The sequence below is a fragment of the Vanellus vanellus genome, assembly GCF_965231255.1.
Source record: "Vanellus vanellus genome assembly, chromosome: 1".
Lineage (NCBI taxonomy): Eukaryota > Metazoa > Chordata > Aves > Charadriiformes > Charadriidae > Vanellus > Vanellus vanellus.
The window spans coordinates 112,060,902-112,080,554 of record NC_138905.1 but is presented as its reverse complement, the minus strand read 5'-3'; the positions used below and the strand labels follow the sequence as shown (position 1 = coordinate 112,080,554).

At 36.8% G+C, this 19,653-nt stretch overlaps 1 protein-coding gene across 1 annotated transcript in view; it reads left to right on the top strand.

The window, feature by feature from the left end:
• The window catches only part of TMPRSS15 (transmembrane serine protease 15), a gene marked incomplete at both ends in the record, with an annotated part of 59,894 nt that extends 45,199 nt beyond the window's left edge, over window positions 1-14,695 (top strand). The window contains 7 exons of the mRNA XM_082489243.1: window positions 4,970-5,065; window positions 8,573-8,622; window positions 9,080-9,254; window positions 11,175-11,356; window positions 11,604-11,699; window positions 12,610-12,749; window positions 14,537-14,695. Of these exons, the coding sequence (XP_082345369.1) occupies window positions 4,970-5,065; window positions 8,573-8,622; window positions 9,080-9,254; window positions 11,175-11,356; window positions 11,604-11,699; window positions 12,610-12,749; window positions 14,537-14,695 (898 nt within the window). The remainder of the gene's footprint in view (window positions 1-4,969; window positions 5,066-8,572; window positions 8,623-9,079; window positions 9,255-11,174; window positions 11,357-11,603; window positions 11,700-12,609; window positions 12,750-14,536) is intronic.
• Window positions 14,696-19,653: the final 4,958 nt, after the last annotated feature.

Genomic DNA, 19,653 nt, shown 5'->3' with positions numbered 1-19,653 from the left:
TGTTGGTTTGATTTACATTTTTATATTTGATAGGCTTCAGTGAACTTTGTCTTCCATTGTACTTTCTATTACCTTTTAAAAATTACTTACGCTTTTGTCTTGGTAGCAATACGTTTCAGTTTGTCTCTATAAACTAGTCAGATATACTTGTTAAAAAAATCCTATTAGGTTTCCTAGTTACTTCTTTTTAATTCTGTTTCTCAGTTTATTACATATTCCCATCACCAAGAAAAAGTATTTTTAAAACCTAAATTCCACTGCATGCTCGTATCCTGGGTGTACTGATCCTCGAGAATAGAATAAAATAAAAATTTCATATATATAACTCTTGTAAGCAGCATGTTATTTCTGCCTTCCCTGAATCCCCCTGTACTGTAGCAGCATATTTATTAATAAGCGGTGCCATATTTGTTGCTAAATGGATGTTTGTAATAACAGGTCTTGAGTAGTCTATACCTCATGCTCCTCTATGAATAATTACCTAGAATCATGCTTTGTTAGAGGAAGAGGCTAAGATTCATCTCGGACAATCTACTTTTCCTGTTAATTGCTTATACATTTGCTACTCTCTTTTACTGTTTAATTTATGAAAAGGACTGAAATGATAGGTAGCATATCCTGATTATTTATGTAGCTGGGTTGGGCTAGAAAGCACGATGTTCCACCTAGATTCTAATAAATCACACATGTGAATCCTTTTGCCTCATTTTTTCAAATATGTGGCTGTCGCATTTGTGATATGTGCCAAACAGGAAGCAAATCCGCCTATGTGTTCATCTACGAAATATAGCTTAGGCAAATCATTTACAAATATTCTTAATGAGTCTGGAGTGCAAGTTGCAGGAATTGATGCTCTTGAGGAACCTGAACAAGATCCTTTGCTCAGTTTCCACTTGTAACTGTGTGCATCTGATAACACTGACAAAATCTGAGTATTGTTAGCATCGCTCTTCCTTGAACCAACAAAATCATACTTTGAGCTTTTCACCATTATTTCACCATTTAAGGTTGGACCAGATGATCCTTGAGGTCCCTTCTAACCTGGTATTCTACGATTTTATGATTCTACTGGTCTGGTGTGAAACATGCTTGTTTCTCTGGGACCAGAGCCAGATGGGTCTTTACTGAACTGTACCCAGGAATGGGGGCAGACCTTGAGATTTTGCCATACCCAAAAGTCCAACAAGGACTGAGAGTTTAGGACTAGCTCTCAACCCTGTGGTCTATTTTTTTCATGACCTCATGAAATTCTTGAGGAGGAAATGAGTTCATTGGAATACTATGTCTTGTTTGAGACAGGTCAGTTAGGTTTTCATCCTCCTCACTTACGAAGGAACTAACAGATGGAACATAGGAAGTTCCATTCAAAAACACGAAAAAAATTCTTTACGGTGAGGGTGACAGAGCACTGGAACAGGCTGCCCAGGGAGGTTGTGGAGTCCCCTTCCCTGGAGATTTTCAAGACCCGCCTGGATGCAGTCCTGAGTAATGCGCTCTGGGCAATCCTGCTTTAGCAGGGGAGTTGGACTAGATGATCTCTAGAGGTCCCTTCCAACACTGAAAACTCCGTGATTCCGTGAATGGTCAGTAGTAGCTATTTGCCTTGCTCCTTGAGACACCTCAGAAAATAGTCTTTGACTGTCAGACCCAGGTTCTCCAGTGTGCTGAGAATATAACATATGGCCTGAAAGGGGTGGCAATAATCCCCCAAAATTTATGTACGAAGAATTTTTATTCTGATGCATAAATTAGGATAATAAACAGACAGCATAGATCTTATTCTGCTGTAGAGCCAATGAGAGCCATGTGATGGATGTAAGAACGAACCTGTTTCTCAGTGTGTTCAGGCTCTGTTTGCACCATTAAGGACCACAATTAGGACAGTCCTGATAACATGATGATCAACTTAATTTCATGTCACTTGTCACCAAGTAATAATGTGCACTTTGACCTGAAAGTCATAGAAGTCTCAATGAATTTTTTTGGATTTGTAGGTCCACAGCTTAGGATCAGACACTGCTAGTAAGCTTGGCTTAAACCCATTGCTTAAGAAGCTTCATTTCAAATCCAGAGAGTATAGAGAGGTTACTTTTATTTAGAATTTGCAAATTTTCATATAAAAAATTGTGTGCACACAAGCATTTAGAAAACAGCAGCTCTTCATATGAATCCACATGTAAACAAAGCTTTTTTATGCCAAAGAAAGTGTTTGCTATTTGTAATTCTCTAGTATTCTTCATTGTTTGTTTTTCTAACTGTCAGAAAATCAGCGGATGAAACAGGAACACTGCCCTGTGACTCAAACCAACATTAAACAAACTGCAAACATCTCGCAGCCTGAGAACTAAACAATAAATTATAAAATATGCAAACATATTTTCTTCAAATAAGAAATGTGTTGGGGTTTTTGTCTTGGGTTTTTTCTGTGTGCTGTTTTTGTAGAGTTCTTTTGGGGTTTTTTTTAGGTTTTTTTTGAGTTGTTTTTTTTTTTTTTTTTTTAACAGGGAAAAGAATTGTAGCACTTCTGTCCTTCTTCTGAATATTTTTTTTCAGCACAGTACCACATCACCTGAATATTTCCCAACATTTGCTACTGCTGAATGTTACTGAGCACAGCTGAGACAGAGTTACCGACTGAAATCATAATGATCCATAGAGTATTCAGGTACAGGAGGACCAATAATATCTGAGGAATTTACTGCACAGATGTCTCTGTAGATCTCTGTGTGAGAAACTTCTGAGACCATTCTCTAAGTTTTCTGTAAGTTTTGCCTAGTGAGCATGTTGAATGAAATGAGGGTTACTTAACACCTAAGTTAGCATCTAAAAGGCCATTTTTGTGACAACCTGCAAGATTTCTAAAAGATCATTTCCATTTACATTAAGAGAAATGAAAGAGCTGTGACACTGCATTTCTGGACCTGCAGAACAAACTATATTCTTGTTACTAAACTGAACAACTTCAGGAAACATGTATGATTTCTTATATTTACAGAAATGCTTAACCCTTATCATTTACCAATAAGTTAATTAAAAGAGTAGAGGATTGATTTTTGCAGTCACTCATAAAGCTTAGAAATTTCCAGTTGTGTGTGCTTCAGCACACAAAGAAAGCAAATGAAATTATCAAAGGTATTCTCAAAAAAGGGCTTTAAATTTTATTTCAAAAAGCTGGGGATCTTAATAAAGCCCCTGTGCTTACAGAGAAGCTCAGACAGGTTCGACACTGTAATCCAGAAATTTCAGCATTTATTAAAAAAAAAAAAAAGAAGCAGAAGAGTGGGAAATAGTTTGCTCAGTCTTTGCTGAAAAAGACCAAGAAAGAAACTGAGGTGAGATGAGAGATCTTTACAAGTATTATGAGGTTGGTGGAAGCTTTGACTTGGAAGCTTTATAGTGTTTGCCCTATTACGGGGTCTGTTACAGTAACCTAGTAAAACACACATGCACTCAGTTGAAGTTTCCTGATATAATGTGCCATGGAAAATGTAAGCCAGTAATATTCATAAAGGTACATACTCTAAGCTTTTCCTGGTAGCATGCTCATTTTTCACATTGGTAAAAGCTCCTGCTCACTAACTTTCTCAAGAAACAACTTAGTGCCTTTAACAGAAATTTGCGCTTATCGTAGCTCAGTGATTAGACTGGCCTCTGTGAAGTTCCTCATCGTAGAATTTGACTCTACCTACCTGGGTTAGCACTTTACTACTTTCTCGGACCATCTAAAAGGTCAAGACAGGGTTCTGGAGGAATCTCTGAAGTACATATTAGTATACTAGTGTTTTATACTGAAAAAAAGTCTGTACCCTAGGCTGTACATATATCTAGAGAGAGAATTAATTGGGCTTTGTCATTTTCAGGTTGAGAAATGCTGCAGTAACGACTTTTTCAGTAGGCTGGGTCGTACAGCTCTCCCAGTGGCACAGCAGGGCTATTGGACACCTCCTTTCTCCTGTGCCTAGTCTTACTCTCCATACGCAGCAGATTGGCAGGCAGATTCTAGACCTCATACTTCCCAGGAGAATGAGATTTACTGCACTTAAAGAGGGGAGATGGTACTTCCTCGATACACAGGTGCTCCATGTGTATTAAGCCTGCACAAATGGTTCTCTTCTTCCTCCTGAGATATGTATGGCTGAAGGGTCAGACAGGAGTAGGCTGTGACCCCCCAAAAACTTGCATAGTCTGACTACAGCTATCTTTTCTTCCCCATGCTTCCTCAAAAGAAAGCAAATATGTTTCTTGGGTGTATGTTCCAAGCTGGTCATTTGCGGAATCACAAAGTATATGATGCAGAATGGGCTATAAAGTAAACCTGGATATGGGTGGTAAACATGAAAACAATTTCTCTCACAAATTGTACACAGAAGTCTTGGTGTTCAAAAGACCATCGTGACAAAAAAAGTGAGTCGGAGTACACCCGACTTCAGAGGAACAGTCCTGTTCAATAGCAAACATGACACCCTTGACATATTCCACAATTATTTTGATTTAAACAGATCTACGAGGTGAAACTTAACTTCTAAGGAAGGTAGCATTTATTCCTTTAGATTCATGACATAAAATATAGTTCTGTTTCTTCTCTATGCACAGAAGTATGGTATCAATGTAATTACCCCTCCTCAAAACTGTGATATTCCAAGTTTCAGCTACTATTGTTCCATTTTGCATACTAAGTTTCGGCTCCATACATTTAAGAATTGCTACTGCAAAAACTTCATTGTGGCACAGAAAAGCAGGAATTGATAATTTACTGCTATTAAAATAATTAATTTCTGTCTCTTTCAATATTATCGTATCATTAGAAATCGTAGATGGAAGAGTGAAAGTAGGTGAGTCATATTTTAACCTATGTGAGTTTCAAGCCTCGTGATATTTGTTATTTCAGGGAAAAAAATATGCAGTTTATTCTACCAGCATAATAATTTCCCAAACATTCCCAATACGCATGTGTGTCTTTTGCTTCCAGGGATGCAAATATGTCATCAACTGTATTATTCACTGGAGATGGCCCGTTTGTCAGCATCACCAAACCAGCTAACCACAGCCTAATATTTACAAAAAGGTGGGTAGAGTGAGGTTTCTTCCTCATAGAAAGGATAACTTGAAGTATGGTGGTGGCCATTCATACATGAGTTTCTAGCTCGAGTTTATCTGAGAGGTAACATAATTCTGTATGAGGTTTGGACTATAAACATATCTAGGTTTTATTCTCTGTCTACTGCTGAATTCTGTGTAACATTGGGCAACTAACTCACTCTTCCCCCTTCCATTCTTGTCCATCTATTGCAAATATTAAAGGAGAGAAATGCTTGCTACATTTTTAGCTAGCATTCAGTACAATCTTAAGTGAAGTCTTTATACGTTTACTGCGGAAACGATAAATACTGCTATTTATACAAAACATTTCTTATCTAGAATTCTCTAAATTATATAATATAGTAGAAGAATTAAAATGGAGTGGCATTCGCTCATGGTGATATAGTAGTTATCACACTGGGTTTTCTCTGTAATCAATAGAGAAATATAAGCACTCCAAATTGTGAACCATCAAGGCATCTCTTGAAATACAATGATTCTATAATCCATGAGTCTATAATCCATTACCTGCATTGATACAGACTTAAGACTCTGTGGATTGCTTACTACAGACAAGTATCTATATTTAGACAAATTAGTCCCACACAAAAATGACTTCTGGATTTGTTTCCAGATATAGAAGTGAATCATTAGGTGAGATGATCCTTGGAATACATTTGATTATATTCTAATCTTTTTTAGTTGGAAAAAACAGCTGTAGTGATTCTGAAGAGTCCTATAAAGTGATAGAATTAGTTGTAGATTAAATGAAAATGTAACATTAGCACAGGATTATATTATCAGGTAATTCTGGGACTTGGAGTACATCTCCAAAAGGAGAAAGTCTTGCCATCATCAAATAAAAAAAAAAAAACCAACATTATGACTTCAATTACTGTCTTTCTGCTTATAAGAGGGTTTATTATACACATTTTTCTGGAATCCTACCAAAAGCACCGAGGCAGAAAATTAGCATCTAATTGCTGAAATGCTGAAACCATGTTGAGGATGGCAAGAGTCCATGTTCTTTCAGGTTTCCTTTATAAACGTACCAGAGAGTAACAAAGCAGGAGAGAATTCTTAATTTGCTATGTGGTATTTTATCTACATTTTAAAAAATACTTTTTTAAAGATACATTTTATGTTCTAATTATACTCCGTTAATCTCAAATATTTATCATTCTCACTGGTGGTGAAAGTATCTTAAACTAATGGAATATCATTGCAAGCTATTCTTCTTTTCTTGAGTGGATGTCTAAACCAGCATTGCCACAAGAGATCTTAAAGAGCCGTAAAGATTTAAAGATGTCTTCTGTTAATATCTATTGAACACTAAAAAGTGATTAATGCAGGAGGAAATGGAATAAGCTCATTCATCTTAGTCGGATTTCTGTTGCAGAAATAGGTATCTTCTACCATGTTTCATCTGGACAGCTGATAGTAATCATTTTACAGGGTGACACCATTACAGATGTGCACACTTTTTTGTACATATAATGAATGATATGTACAGATCTGATAATGAAAAAAACAAAACAAAACAACACCACCAAATTCATTAACCGGTAATCAAATTATAAAATGTATTTCTCACATTGTCTTTGGTCTTTATTCACGCACAAATACCACTGAAGCAAAGGAGGGCACGTGCAATAGGACTGGAACACTGTGGTGGCAGAGACAGCAAAACTGTTCTCTGATGACCTTAGACAATGTATTTCTTGGCAAGGTAGCTTTGTAACAGGGCAAAATCCTGCCTTGAAAATATATGCGAGAAGATTCCACAGGCATAATTGCTTTTGCCAGTCCTAAGGGAAGAGCACACCCACAGATGTCCCAACTTCTCCAGATTTCTGCCCCACATGCTGCTTCCTAGATGACACTCAGAGAGACACACAGGATGAGTATTCAGCGCATGCGATACCTCTGTTGCCTTTTGGACACTCCAGTGCTGACCAAGAGGCAGCTGAGGATGGATGAACTGAAGTGCAGACAAGGAAGGATGATGGCAATCTCCCAGTATGTTTTTCATACTGGGAGACAGCTTCAGAAAGAAGAACAAGCAGAAGCCCCTGAAGTAATTTCTACTAAAGCAGTCAGTAGGTACTGGTGATGGGGCGAAGATCCTCATTACATGTGACTCCCTGCTTCAATGTAAAGAAATTGGGACAGATCTGACACCTTGAGTGTTAGTTTGTCTAGTTTATGCATCTACCTAAGAGAAAGCATAGCACCAGATAAAGGAGTTAAAATACAGTACTGCCGACCACCCTTTTAAAGCCTATAGATGGAGCTTGGTTAAGAGTATTCAGTTGCTATGAAGCTTATGCAGAAGATGGTATTGGTTTCCTGTGGGTTTATGCATTTCTGGTTGTCCTCTCTGATGTTTGTCTCACTACCGAGGGACATCCTTATGAAGTCAATACAGATTTGAATACAAATTACAGAATTTCGTTTCCACTTTTTAAATCACAGCTTTAAAATTATGCATTGATCTTGGTGTGGAAAGTGGCTATGTGAGACTATTCAGGGCTGGAGGCATGTCTCGTTCTTACCTCCTTCTGTAGTGAAGAATTAACTGGGGAGGTGGGGGGTGGTTACACTTCTCACCTGCCCTTCTTGCACCACTATGCCATTGCCAAAATGCATTATTTCCCTCACAACAGATATCAAATTTTAGAGCAAACATAGCGAGGGATACATAATATTCTATCACATTTAAAGTATCCTTTCCTTTTTATATTTAAAAATGATGTGGAAATGCATACTGTAAACTAGCCGTGGGCAGACTTTTTTTTTTTTCTCTGAAATATTTCTGTACATATCAGATTTAAATTGCTAGCATACACACTGTCCCAAGTGTTTAGATTCATTACAAGCTATGAAGATAATCTTAAAACCTCTGGGTATCAGAAATGCTTGAGTAGTTTTGATCTATGGTCTTGTGCTCTTCAGATTCTGGCTTTGTATTCTGCTAAATAATTTCTAACCCTGTATATGCAGCTATATATTTCACAGTGCATTATAATCTTAGTAAAAATATACAGTGATATCAAACTAACCTCTTAAATTCTTTGGTCACACTGATCTCTAGTGGTAAAGCATTGAAAACATCTCAAAAGGTAGAAAAAATACTAAAGGCAGTTAAAATTTTATTGAGAATCTGTCACCGACAGATACTCATTCCCCTAAAACACAAGGGAAATCTACTTTTATTTCCATAACATACGCTAGTTAAGTGTTCATTGAAGAGGAACGTGTACATTTAATATTATAGATAATATCGTGTATATTTATAATTAAAATATGATTAAAACATGTAGGACAAAATATTATATTTAAGTTTGATACTGATAAACTAATGTACTTATATATGTGTATACATGCTTATATACATTTATATAGATATATATGTGTATGTATGTATATTTGACAGACATTTAGTGTTACCTGATGTGCAGATACTTGTGATTTAATTGCACTTTCATTCTAGAGAACACTGTTTGAACAACCTGGTGGTTCATCTGCAATGTAACATTAAACGTAAGTACACATACTCTGGGAATATTTCACACAGAAATCAAATTGTTCAGTCCATAAAGCCTGATGTTTATAGTTTGAATTGAAAGGTTAGGGAATGAACTATAAAAGCTATACTTGTAATGATATAAACACAGGAAAATTTACAGTCTTCACTTGTTTTCAGAGTTAAGTATACACTAGAGATGGGTCTATACTGAAAACACATATATAAAAAATCCAGAAGGTGTAAGGAAAGAACACGTCTAAATCCAAGTTATAAAGTGGCATGTTGATTTCAGCTATAAAACACCAAACTTTTTTTCCACAGTCACAGTATTTTTGAATAGCAGTTCAGATATAGTACAAAACCCGTTTTTCCAAGAATATTAGCTAGTCTAATAAAACATGCTATACCCCCCTAAAAATCTACCATTTCTTTTTCTTTTTTTTTTTCTTTTTTTTTTTTTTTTAATTTTAGCTTGTGGAAAGCACCTGGTAACTCAGAACAATACAACAAGGATTGTTGGTGGAAGTGATGCCAAAAGAGAGGCTTGGCCTTGGATAGTTTCACTCTATTTTCATTTCAGACCTGTTTGTGGAGCTTCCCTTGTCAGTGATGAATGGCTGGTGACAGCAGCACACTGTGTATACGGGTAACGTTCATTGCACTCGTGAGCTAACACATTCTGACTCTCCCACAACATGCGCTATCCAGATGGTGGAGAGCTGTCAGTAAAGCTGGACCGAAGTATGGCCTGAGCCATCGATCAATACTGTACAGAGGAAAACATACTTTCGTATGATCATGCTGAAATCACTGGGGAGCGGCACTTTTTAGAGGGTTTCTAGATGTTTACTTTAGAATAAAATTAATATAAATTCACAAGTGCCTCTCTCTCTCCACTGACTCCAAGGCATCTTTCCAACTAGCTGAGATGGCCATATGACATACGCGCCATGTCTTTTTGATTTTCATGATGATGAAACACTTGTTCTATGTGTGGGGTCACTAAGGAGGCATCAGATTACAAATAATTTGTGAAACTGATATAAAACAGTAACAATTAGCTCACTGTTGAATCACTTGTGGGCTCAGCTAAAGGCTCTTTTACTTTCTGGTAAACCCTTAGTCCTTAGTTTTAAGCAGAGAATCATGGGAACTAAGCAGCATTTTCTGAACAATGAAGAACTGCACTTCAGATATATGGTATTAATACTGAGCATTTGCACTTAACCTATAATTAATGTGGGCCTCCATTAACTAGTTGAATCTTTGCCAGTGGTATAAAGGATGACATCATACCTCACAAAGGTAAACTCAGTGTTGCCTGTTCCTCCTGTACGTTATCACAGATTGATCAAGATTTACTGCACATCATTGGAGTGAATCTTGATTTATGTGCATTGATTAGGCAATATTGGATATCCTCTAGATGTGTTATTTGCACCATTCAAAAAAGTGATGCATATTTAAGGATTTTCTAGGGGTTTCTTCCATAATGGCTATAAGAAAAACAAGTGCTGTAGAAGACACCTAGAAAGTGGAATGGCAAAAAAAGAGAAACATTAATATTCGAAATTAGAATTGAGAAAGAGCTTGCATTTTAAGCAGCTAAGGAGTAAGTCAGTGGAGACTATGCCAGTACATTAATGCTGCCTCATTGCATGACAGGAGCTATAGTCCACACCAAGACGCTAAAATGAGAAGGGTCAAGCCCTCTTAGTTTTCACACAATAAATCCACGCCTGTCTTGCTACTTCCTTTTCACTTAAATCACCTTTCCATTTTCATTTAAATCTCATTGTATCATCTTGACTTTCCTGGAATTTTCCTAAGTGGGAGCTTACAGTTTCACACCTTGATTCTGAACATTTAACTTAACCGCCCCTAGTTTGGAACAAGATAACCTCTTGATGTCAAACCAAAAGATCAGCAGAAACCAATTCAGCACAACTATCAGGCTGGAAACATATTTTTGAAACTATGAACTTGATTAAAAAATAGCAAATAATTAAGCTCTCTAACTTAAATACAGTCTGAAAACAGCATGTGTAGCTCAGCAAAAAATCCAGATGATGTCATATTTTGTCTTAGCATATCCTTTTCGATTTAGATTAAAAAATTAAGAGACCAATTTTCTGAGTCTATGAGCTGCAGCATTTCCAATGACATTTTAAACCTATTATTCTTTAGATATTCCATAATAATTTTCTAACTGGGACGGATATTAATTGCCTGGTGGGCAGTCAGCAGTATTCTTCACAGTGTTTAAAAAGCCAGAGTAATTTAGTTAATGTGTTTTCCTTCTCTGCACTACTGACTGATTAATTCTTTATAAATAATGCATTATAAGCTTGACATAAGAAATCTACCACATATTTCTACAGTGTGGATGTTTAAGATAGTATTACTATCACAAAATCGTAAGCACATCCACCACATTCTATTTATTTTGACAAAATGTGCAAATGCTATGAATTAACATGAGGTTAAAGATTAGCATTTTACCTAGCATATTTTTCAAAACTTTTATTAATAATTCATAATTGTGAATATTCCTTGCAACTTCTAGGAGGCAATTAAAACCATCTCAATGGAAAGCAGTTCTTGGCTTGTATGACCAATCAGATATGACACAGCCTTCAATAGTAGTTCAGAACATCGATCAAATAATTATAAATCCTCATTATATGAAGCGTACAAAAGATAGTGATATTGCTCTCATGCACCTTCAACACAAAGTGCAATATACAGGTAAGTTGTTATTTTCTCATAAAACAGATTTACTCCGTTATGAGAAAATCTAGCTGTGCTAAGCATGTGAGGGTGATGGGGTGGCTGTACTTTTTTTACAACCTAATCGTTCTGGAGTCAGTCCAGTACTTCCTGGATATCTTGCCCCAAAAGTGGGTTTGAATTAATGAACGTTTTCTTACGAGATTTCCTAAAAACCTGACTCCAGGGAAGAGGTTGAAATTGATTGCTTGTTTCTCATTCACAGATTACATACAACCCATCTGCTTACCAGAAAAAAATCAACAGTTTTTACCAGGAATTAACTGCTCCATTGCTGGCTGGGGTAGTATTACGAATGAAGGTGGGTCATCTGCTTGGAAAATTATGTCAGGCATGAAGCAGTGAGGGAAGGCTTGCTCCTGATCCCACTAGGGTTGATAAGGTCGAAGGGTTTAGAGAGGTACTCCTGCATATGAAAATTTGGGAACTATCCCCCTCCACTGTTCCTTCTTAAAAGCAAAGTAATAGAGTTATAACATATTTATTAGGAAAAAATATACATATCTAAGATCATTCAATTATGGAAAAACCTTATTGCGTCCCCTTAAAAGCGATGATGACCACTTTTCTCAATATGAAACACGTACATCTTATTTCCAGATATTGGGTGGAGGAGGAGGAAGATTAGTCTTTCTAACAATATGCAAATGATTTTCCCCAAAATTCAAGCATACTGACTGTAGTGTGAAATGTATGTTTCTCCAGATTTGGAGTCTCTGCAAAATAATAATTATGCCATTTTACTTCCACAGTTGCTAGTACGCATTTGCTTCTACATTTTCAGAATGAAATGGCATTTAAAATTTTGGGTAGGAATTAGTAACAGAAATTTTTATAAAAACTTGAAATAGCCAATCAAAGGTGCACAATGAATAGTGAGGAAACATTGGACAATCCAAGCTCCTAAGTCCTTAATTATACCTTAGGTCTCCCCACAGTGAGTTCAAAATCATTGATTTTAGTAAACTTGATTTAATTATAACCAAATTCAGCCCCATTACACAAATAAAAGACAGGATTCTGTTAATGAGCACTGTTTAATCAGTGACTGCGTTACAGGGGAATAAGCCTGAATAACACAGCAGTGAGGCAGGGCTTCCTGCTGCTCGGTAGCGGGCTCGGCATGCTGGAAAAGGAACAAAACCATTGATGTTCCGAGCGGGTTGTACACATTTATTACTGTGGGTAAACGTACTTTGTATTTTCATCAGGTCCCACTTCAGACATATTGCAAGAAGCAGAGGTCCCTCTCATTTCAAATGAAAAATGCCAACAATGGATGCCAGAATACAGTATTACTGAGAATATGATCTGTGCAGGTTATGACATAGGAGGAGTGGATTCCTGTCAGGTAAATACAAGTGACTCATTTGCACTGCTATCATACAGCACATCTAATTACTGAATAAAATGCTGCTTGATCCTCTGATCATCAAAAGCAGGACAACCGCTGTCCATGAATGTAATTTCTACTTGCAGTATTTTGCCCATTTAATACTTTATCAAGATACAAGTTGAAAAGATAAAAATCTATTTCGTATCATCGTGACATAAACAACTATGGAGGGAGATACGTATGAGAACTGGAAATTTTCTGCACTAAGCTTTGAATAATTACTGCTGAGTAATTCCACGAAGGAAAGAGGGACACGCTTAGGGAAAAGCAGAGTACAAGGAAATAAAGACCAAATAGACTTAAGACTCAGAAATGCTCCATGCATGGAAAAAGAGAGAGCAATGATGCTTTTCCCCAGAATCTGTAGACTTTGTAGACCTTTTGTAAGTGGACGCCACAGTATTTTGGACAGGTTGTCTTTCTGCATTGATCTCATATGCTGCTTCCAGGCGATCTAGTTTTTACCCATTCCAGCTCTGCTTATAACACCCTGCTTCTCTTTGAGGATGTAGGCAGAGTTGGCTGTCACATGATTTTTCTTCCAGCAACGTGGAGTCTGTGGCATGGAGACTGGCTGGTTCTCCTCAAGTCTGATGAGGAGCACTCTCACATAACTGCTCTTGTCTTGCCCTCATAACCTAAGCCTTCATCAGGCGCAGTGACTTTGGCTAGTTTAGTCCAGAAGGAGCAGTGTATGCAAGCCTAATTTCACTTGCCATTCCTTCAGCCTCTGTGGCTCTCCTCTTTCCTTTTTGCCTTCTGAACTTCATACTGAAAAAAAGCACTGTAGCACCATAGGCTGATATAGAGTACAAGTGACCAGCGTTGTGATCAATGACCACTCAACCATGAGCAAAGACAGGCAAGTGAGTCCTGATAGCGCTTCAGCCTTTAGGCTGCTGTCACAGCCTTTGAACTTTTGTGATGCCCTAGAATTATGGGCAGAAGTATTTTAATGGCCGAGCACTTGCAGAACCCGCCTGTAAAGAACCATTCACAGAGCTGTGGGAAGACAAAAATAATACTGGTTCAACTAACCCGACAGAAAACAAAAAAAAAATAGACATTGTTTTCTTTCTCATCAAAACAAGACACTCATGGCTGACTCATCCCCCACTCAGGCTGTGGGATGAATCAAATTTGTCTCCCACAACCTAGCTACATCTGCTAAACTATTGAGAAGAAGGTGTGAGAAAAGGACACCTCCTCTTCTGGCAATCTTGCCATCTTTTTCTCAAAATTTGAAATTGCAGAAACTCTGGGGTGACTAAAAATAGAAGTGCATTTCGGCTGCATAGCTTAAACTAAAAAATAATCCTAGACATTTACCCAGGCTTCATGAAAGATGAAGGGCTAAATGTAAAAGTAGTAAGAAAAAAAAAATCATTTGAAACCCAGTCCTGTATTGAAAGACTAATAAGGGCTTAAGATCACATGAGAAAGAGAAAGGGAGAGAGAGAAAGGGAGAGAGAGAAAGGGAGAGAGAGAAAGGGAGAGAGAGAAAGGGAGAGAGAGAAAGGGAGAGAGAGAGAGAAAGGGAGAGAGAGAGAGAAAGGGAGAGGGAATGGATTATCTCAAGAATTTTTCTACATGGAAAAATTCATGTTGATATAACTTCTGGTGCCTAGATATACACGGATAGAAGGTCTATGAATAAGGATCAACACGAATAAAATCTCATAAATGGTTTCTGCTTCAGAGTTGACACTGTTCACTTTTAACTTTTGAATTTCATATTGCAGGGAGATTCAGGTGGCCCTCTGACATCTGAAGATGGTAATAAGTGGTTTTTGGTTGGTGTAACATCATTTGGCTATGAGTGTGCACTTCCCAAACGACCAGGAGTGTATGTTCGAGTCACCATGTTTGTAGACTGGATCAAAAAAGTCATCTATTATTAGCATGATATTTTTTAATGATAGAAATAGGATTTAAAGGTTGAAAGTAAGCCATTGTATAATGATGTAAACCTGACTGGCATTCCAATCTCATTGTTAAAGAAACAGCATAAGTATTTAAATTTGGGGGAGGAAATGTTAATAATCGACAACTCCATTATCAATTGAGCGCAATATTTCAAAACAGATGCTGTGGTTTTGTTAGTAAATCGTTTTATCATGTTACTTTTTCTTTTATATGAGACCGTGGGGAAACAGTTTCTTTGAACGCCAGTGGAGGGCTTTACAGAGCATGGGCAGTAAAAAAAAAAAGTTTGCAAACTGCAAATTGAAACTGCTTTATTGAAAAATGATCTAAATTACTAATTTCAGGCCAAACATTACCTGGTTTTATGTTTTTACACTGTATTTTTCAATGTGCGTTTTCATTTCAATGCACAGGCAACTCTTCTCAGTAATCTCACCACATATCAAAATGAAGGTATGTGTTATCTGTTTAAACTGGGCTCATGGGAGTTCTTCTGTCTTGTCTTAAACAAAAAGCTCTGGAATGAGGTTTACGGACTGTGCATAAAGGCTGATCATATACCATGCTGCTTTCTAATGAATAAACTGAATGTAAGCCAAAAGTTCTCTCTGGCGTAATTCATTTGGAATTAATAGAGTTAAATAAGGATTGAATATAGCTTTTTAGTTTTCTTTTTAGATAAGTGTTTTGGCAATTATTCAAGCAATTATAGATATGGGCTAGTGTACACCCAAGCACAGATTCACAACGCTGCAACTTCCTCTCATAAAAAGTAATGTTTATAAACATCTCACAATAACGAGTATCAGCTATTCCTGGTGAATAAAAAGTAATAGGGTTCCTTTGATATATTACATGCTTTTTATGTACTGGTGACTTTTAATACTGATTTTGTGCTTTGTATAAAAACTATCATGATAGCCCATTAGAGCATTCTAAAGAGGAAAGAATACGAAGAAAAAACAGGGAGGGTTCTCTTCTTGAGCTCTTTTCTCAGTAGGTTTCTATTAAAATGTAATTATCTACTTGTTGAAATGCCTTAAATTCAATGGAGTCTTAATGTTAGTGTAATATGATGCATTTCCTTTATTTCTGTTTTCAGCCTAGTGTGGGAATTTAATCCATTTGTAATGCCAAAGTAATGCCATGAAAATAAAAAATGCATTCTAACTTACTGTTTATGTGTGTCTACACACATACACATAGATGTATGAATTTTGTAAGGAGTTCCCACTCTTGGTGCTTACAATGCTAAATGCAGATATGAAGTGCTCAAAATACAAGGCTAGTTTACAAACACAGGTTGGCAGCCACTGATAAAAAATATCAAGTCCCACACTGTTTTCAGGTCTTCATAAGCATTACAGGACTAGTTCCAGGCCAAAATATTTAGCTTTATCAATACACCTGTGACCACAAGGAACCCAGACAGATGTAATTAAGCCACAGAGAAGATAAAAGGTGTTTTAGACACCTTCTTCCATATAAACCACAGATTTTTTAACGTTAGAATGCAAATTCTATCTTTTGTAGCTGACTACTGTTTCTCCTGTTACTCTCCTTCCTTGAAAACAGCCACTGAAAATAAAGTACATTCTGCTATCAGTACAAATTGATTCAGATGAAGCAATTATGTTAAAATGCTTAATTAAAATATGACATTATTTCTGCATTATTTACCATACATCACTATTGTAAATGGTGTTGCAGTCTGTTAATGAAATACAAGAGCCAATTCAAAGCAGATCAGTTACTAGAAAATGTGCTTCCCAGAAACACACGAATATACTTTTATTTATGTGTATTTTTTGCTTCCCAAAATGCAAAGCATAGGTGTATTTTGAGGTATACATGAATAAATCATCCCCTCAGACTCAGAAAATTCCTATTATAAACTCTGACGTAGAAACATATATGTAATATAGGCTATTATGATTAAAAGCAAGCATTTATTTCAACTAATTTATGTCTAGATAAAACTACCGTAAGCTGAGTTGACCACATTCTAGCCTTCATTCAGCATCCATTACTTCAGCTGCCTGCATATCAACCTGTGGAGAAACCAGTCATCACAATGTTAAAACACTTGGGCAGCATCAATTATTTTCAATTGAGTCACCGTTCCAAGATGCTTTGAAATAGAGAGTGGAAGCTTGATGCTGACTTACACTTGCTTGCACCCAAAAAAGGTTAAAAGACTAAAGAAGGAAACAAGAGCTGTCTCTCTCAGATGCGTCTTGTTTGCAGAAGGCCAAGACCACTACAGAAAAAAAAAAAAAAATTATATTCCCTGGGGAGAATAGGGGTGGTGGGAGTATAATGTTTTTAAAATGCCAAACTGCAGCCTTGCCATCCATCTGAGGACTAGCTAAGGTCTGCTGTTTATCCCTCAGTTGCTTGCCTCACCTACTGCTGCCATTTGGAAGAGATTTAGGGAGGCACTGAGCAGAAGGGAACGTGGTCCCCGGGAGGGGACCCCATAGCTGTAGATAGAAGTCAACAAGCTTATTGAAAATGGCTCTAGTTAATGAAATCTGCCACCCGAAACTTGAAATCATTTTCCTTTCTCTGTTCTGTAGATTTTAATATAAATATGAAGGACTAAGAGGTTTGGGAGTTCTTGGGGGTTTTTTGTTAGGCTTTTTTTGTTGGATTTCTTTTTAAAGAGAAATTCTGTTGCCACTAATGGACTATGTCACATGAATACCTGGGGGGTTTTTTGTGTTTGTTTTTTTTTTTTTTTTTTCCTGGATTCTCCAAATCCCAACAAAATCCAAAGGAATTACCAGCATAATGTCTAATTTCTAGGTATTCTCTCTGCAAGTGTGCAACACACCTATCTTTCCCCCCTTTCTTATTTTACCCTCACTCTTATCTGCCTTTTGTGTGTGGAAATTAGGGAAATAAAACTGAAAGAATTTGTGTATGCATGGGATTTGTACGTTTTGGATGGAAAAGAATCACCAACTTACAGGTGGGAGTCATAAGACTATAAGTTTGATCTGTGTGTTGTTTGTGGTTTTCTACATAGGATTCTTGAGTATCTTTAGATTTTACCTGGTATTAGGAACAACATCCTAAGTGAAGGAAATACATGGAAGAAAACTATTTCCTTCCCCTAAGCAGGTGATATGATATGGAAACATTTTGTCCCAATAATGAATGTTTTATTTACATATAGAATCTGAGCACATTATAATAGAAGATTTGCACGCCACTTTCCATTCTTCCTTCACACAGAGTTTGACTAGCCCATGCTGGTAACTGCCCAGCAATCACTTTCACCCCATAAGAGAGACATCTGAAGGTTTTTGCATTCTCCTAATTGCTGCATGGAAATCACTTTTGCTGCATTAATCGTAATATTGATTGCTACACCTTTACATGTCCTTTGGAAGCACAAAGTATGAAGAAATAGTTAATCCTTAAATTAAGTTAAAGGGAGTTAATCCTTTAAGACCATAAAAAAGAATATAGTTCTTTTTACCACAACTGTTCCCAAGAAAGAGGAACCTCTTGCCCTCAGTTGAGTTAAGCAATACTTGAGTAAGGAGAAAAACAATTCTGGTCTTGGTGATCATGCATGATCATAGTATTTTCTCTCTGTTTACAGTCAGTACAAAGGAAATTGAAGTTAGGGACTGAGCAAAGAAAGAAGTTGTGATAGCCTAGAAAAACTACAGAATACTTTAAGTAGTAATAGGAATACTCACCATGAAGTACAGAAGATGGCTTCTTCAAAGAGGAAGTAAAAACATGGCATAACAGCAACTTAAAGATGCTTCCAAAAGCGCTTCAGCAATAGCATTGCACAACTACTATTAGTGGTATTGAACTCTTAAATAGTTTTTCTTTACTGAGAAAAATTGATACACCTTTGTCTCTGAACTCAAAGCTGTTGTCAACGTCAGCAACCCAAAGAGTAATATAGTTTCGCTTCTGTCCATTGCTCCCCAGCTTCCATCCAGTGGTAGTTTTGAATCTGTGTTAATGTAAAGCCAACTGGCTTGAACTCGTGCTCTTCAACTCTTGCTGCAACTGCAGCAAAACCCCTTAACTTTATGCTACAGCACCAGACTGTCACCAACAAATCAGCCAGAGCACTACTGCTACCACCCCAAGATCTGCTCCTAATGACCAGTAAAACCATTCTTATGGCACAGAAAGTGCCTAAGCAGCCAATGAGAATGGACACTAATGATGTTAATAACTTTAAAAGAAAGATTTAAATGCATTAGGGTTACCTCTAAATCTGTCTATCAATTAGCACAGTTAACGCCTTTCTAGATAATCGTCTGAGTAATGTTGTGATTAATCTATTAGTGCCACTCCCATTTGTCTTCTCTTTGATTTCAACATTACATTATTCCTAACAAACCATTAGTTATATTTAAATGATCTTTAGTGTCTTTTTTTACAGATTTACTGAAACAAGTAATTTTAACCTTAAATTCTTGCCCATTGTGATATTTTTTTTCCTCAGAAAAAGTAAAAAAATGTTTTACCTAAAAAATAATGGCCTCTTTCAAAGGACGTCTCATTAATGAGGTATCACTTGCCAAGTTATTTATGTTGACCTTGGACCAATATGTCAAAAAGTTATGGCCACTCCCTGGCAAATGAGGATTCATTATATGACATCAAATGACTTCTAAGAATCCTTGAATTTTGCCATATCAGATCGATGTCACAACAAGGTGGTTATCTCTGAGAGTGACCCATGTTAATATTTAATAACGTAATTTGTGTGCCTGAGGATCAAAAGCTGTGTTAAGTGTGCAAATAAATACTAAACAAATATTTTGTATCAAACATTTATGCAAAGATAAATAATTGTTACACTGTAAAATTGTCGGTTCCATGTACAGTACATCAACTAGGTTACAATGCATGAGAGACTAAAGGAAACAGAGGGTTTGTTTAACTACAAACA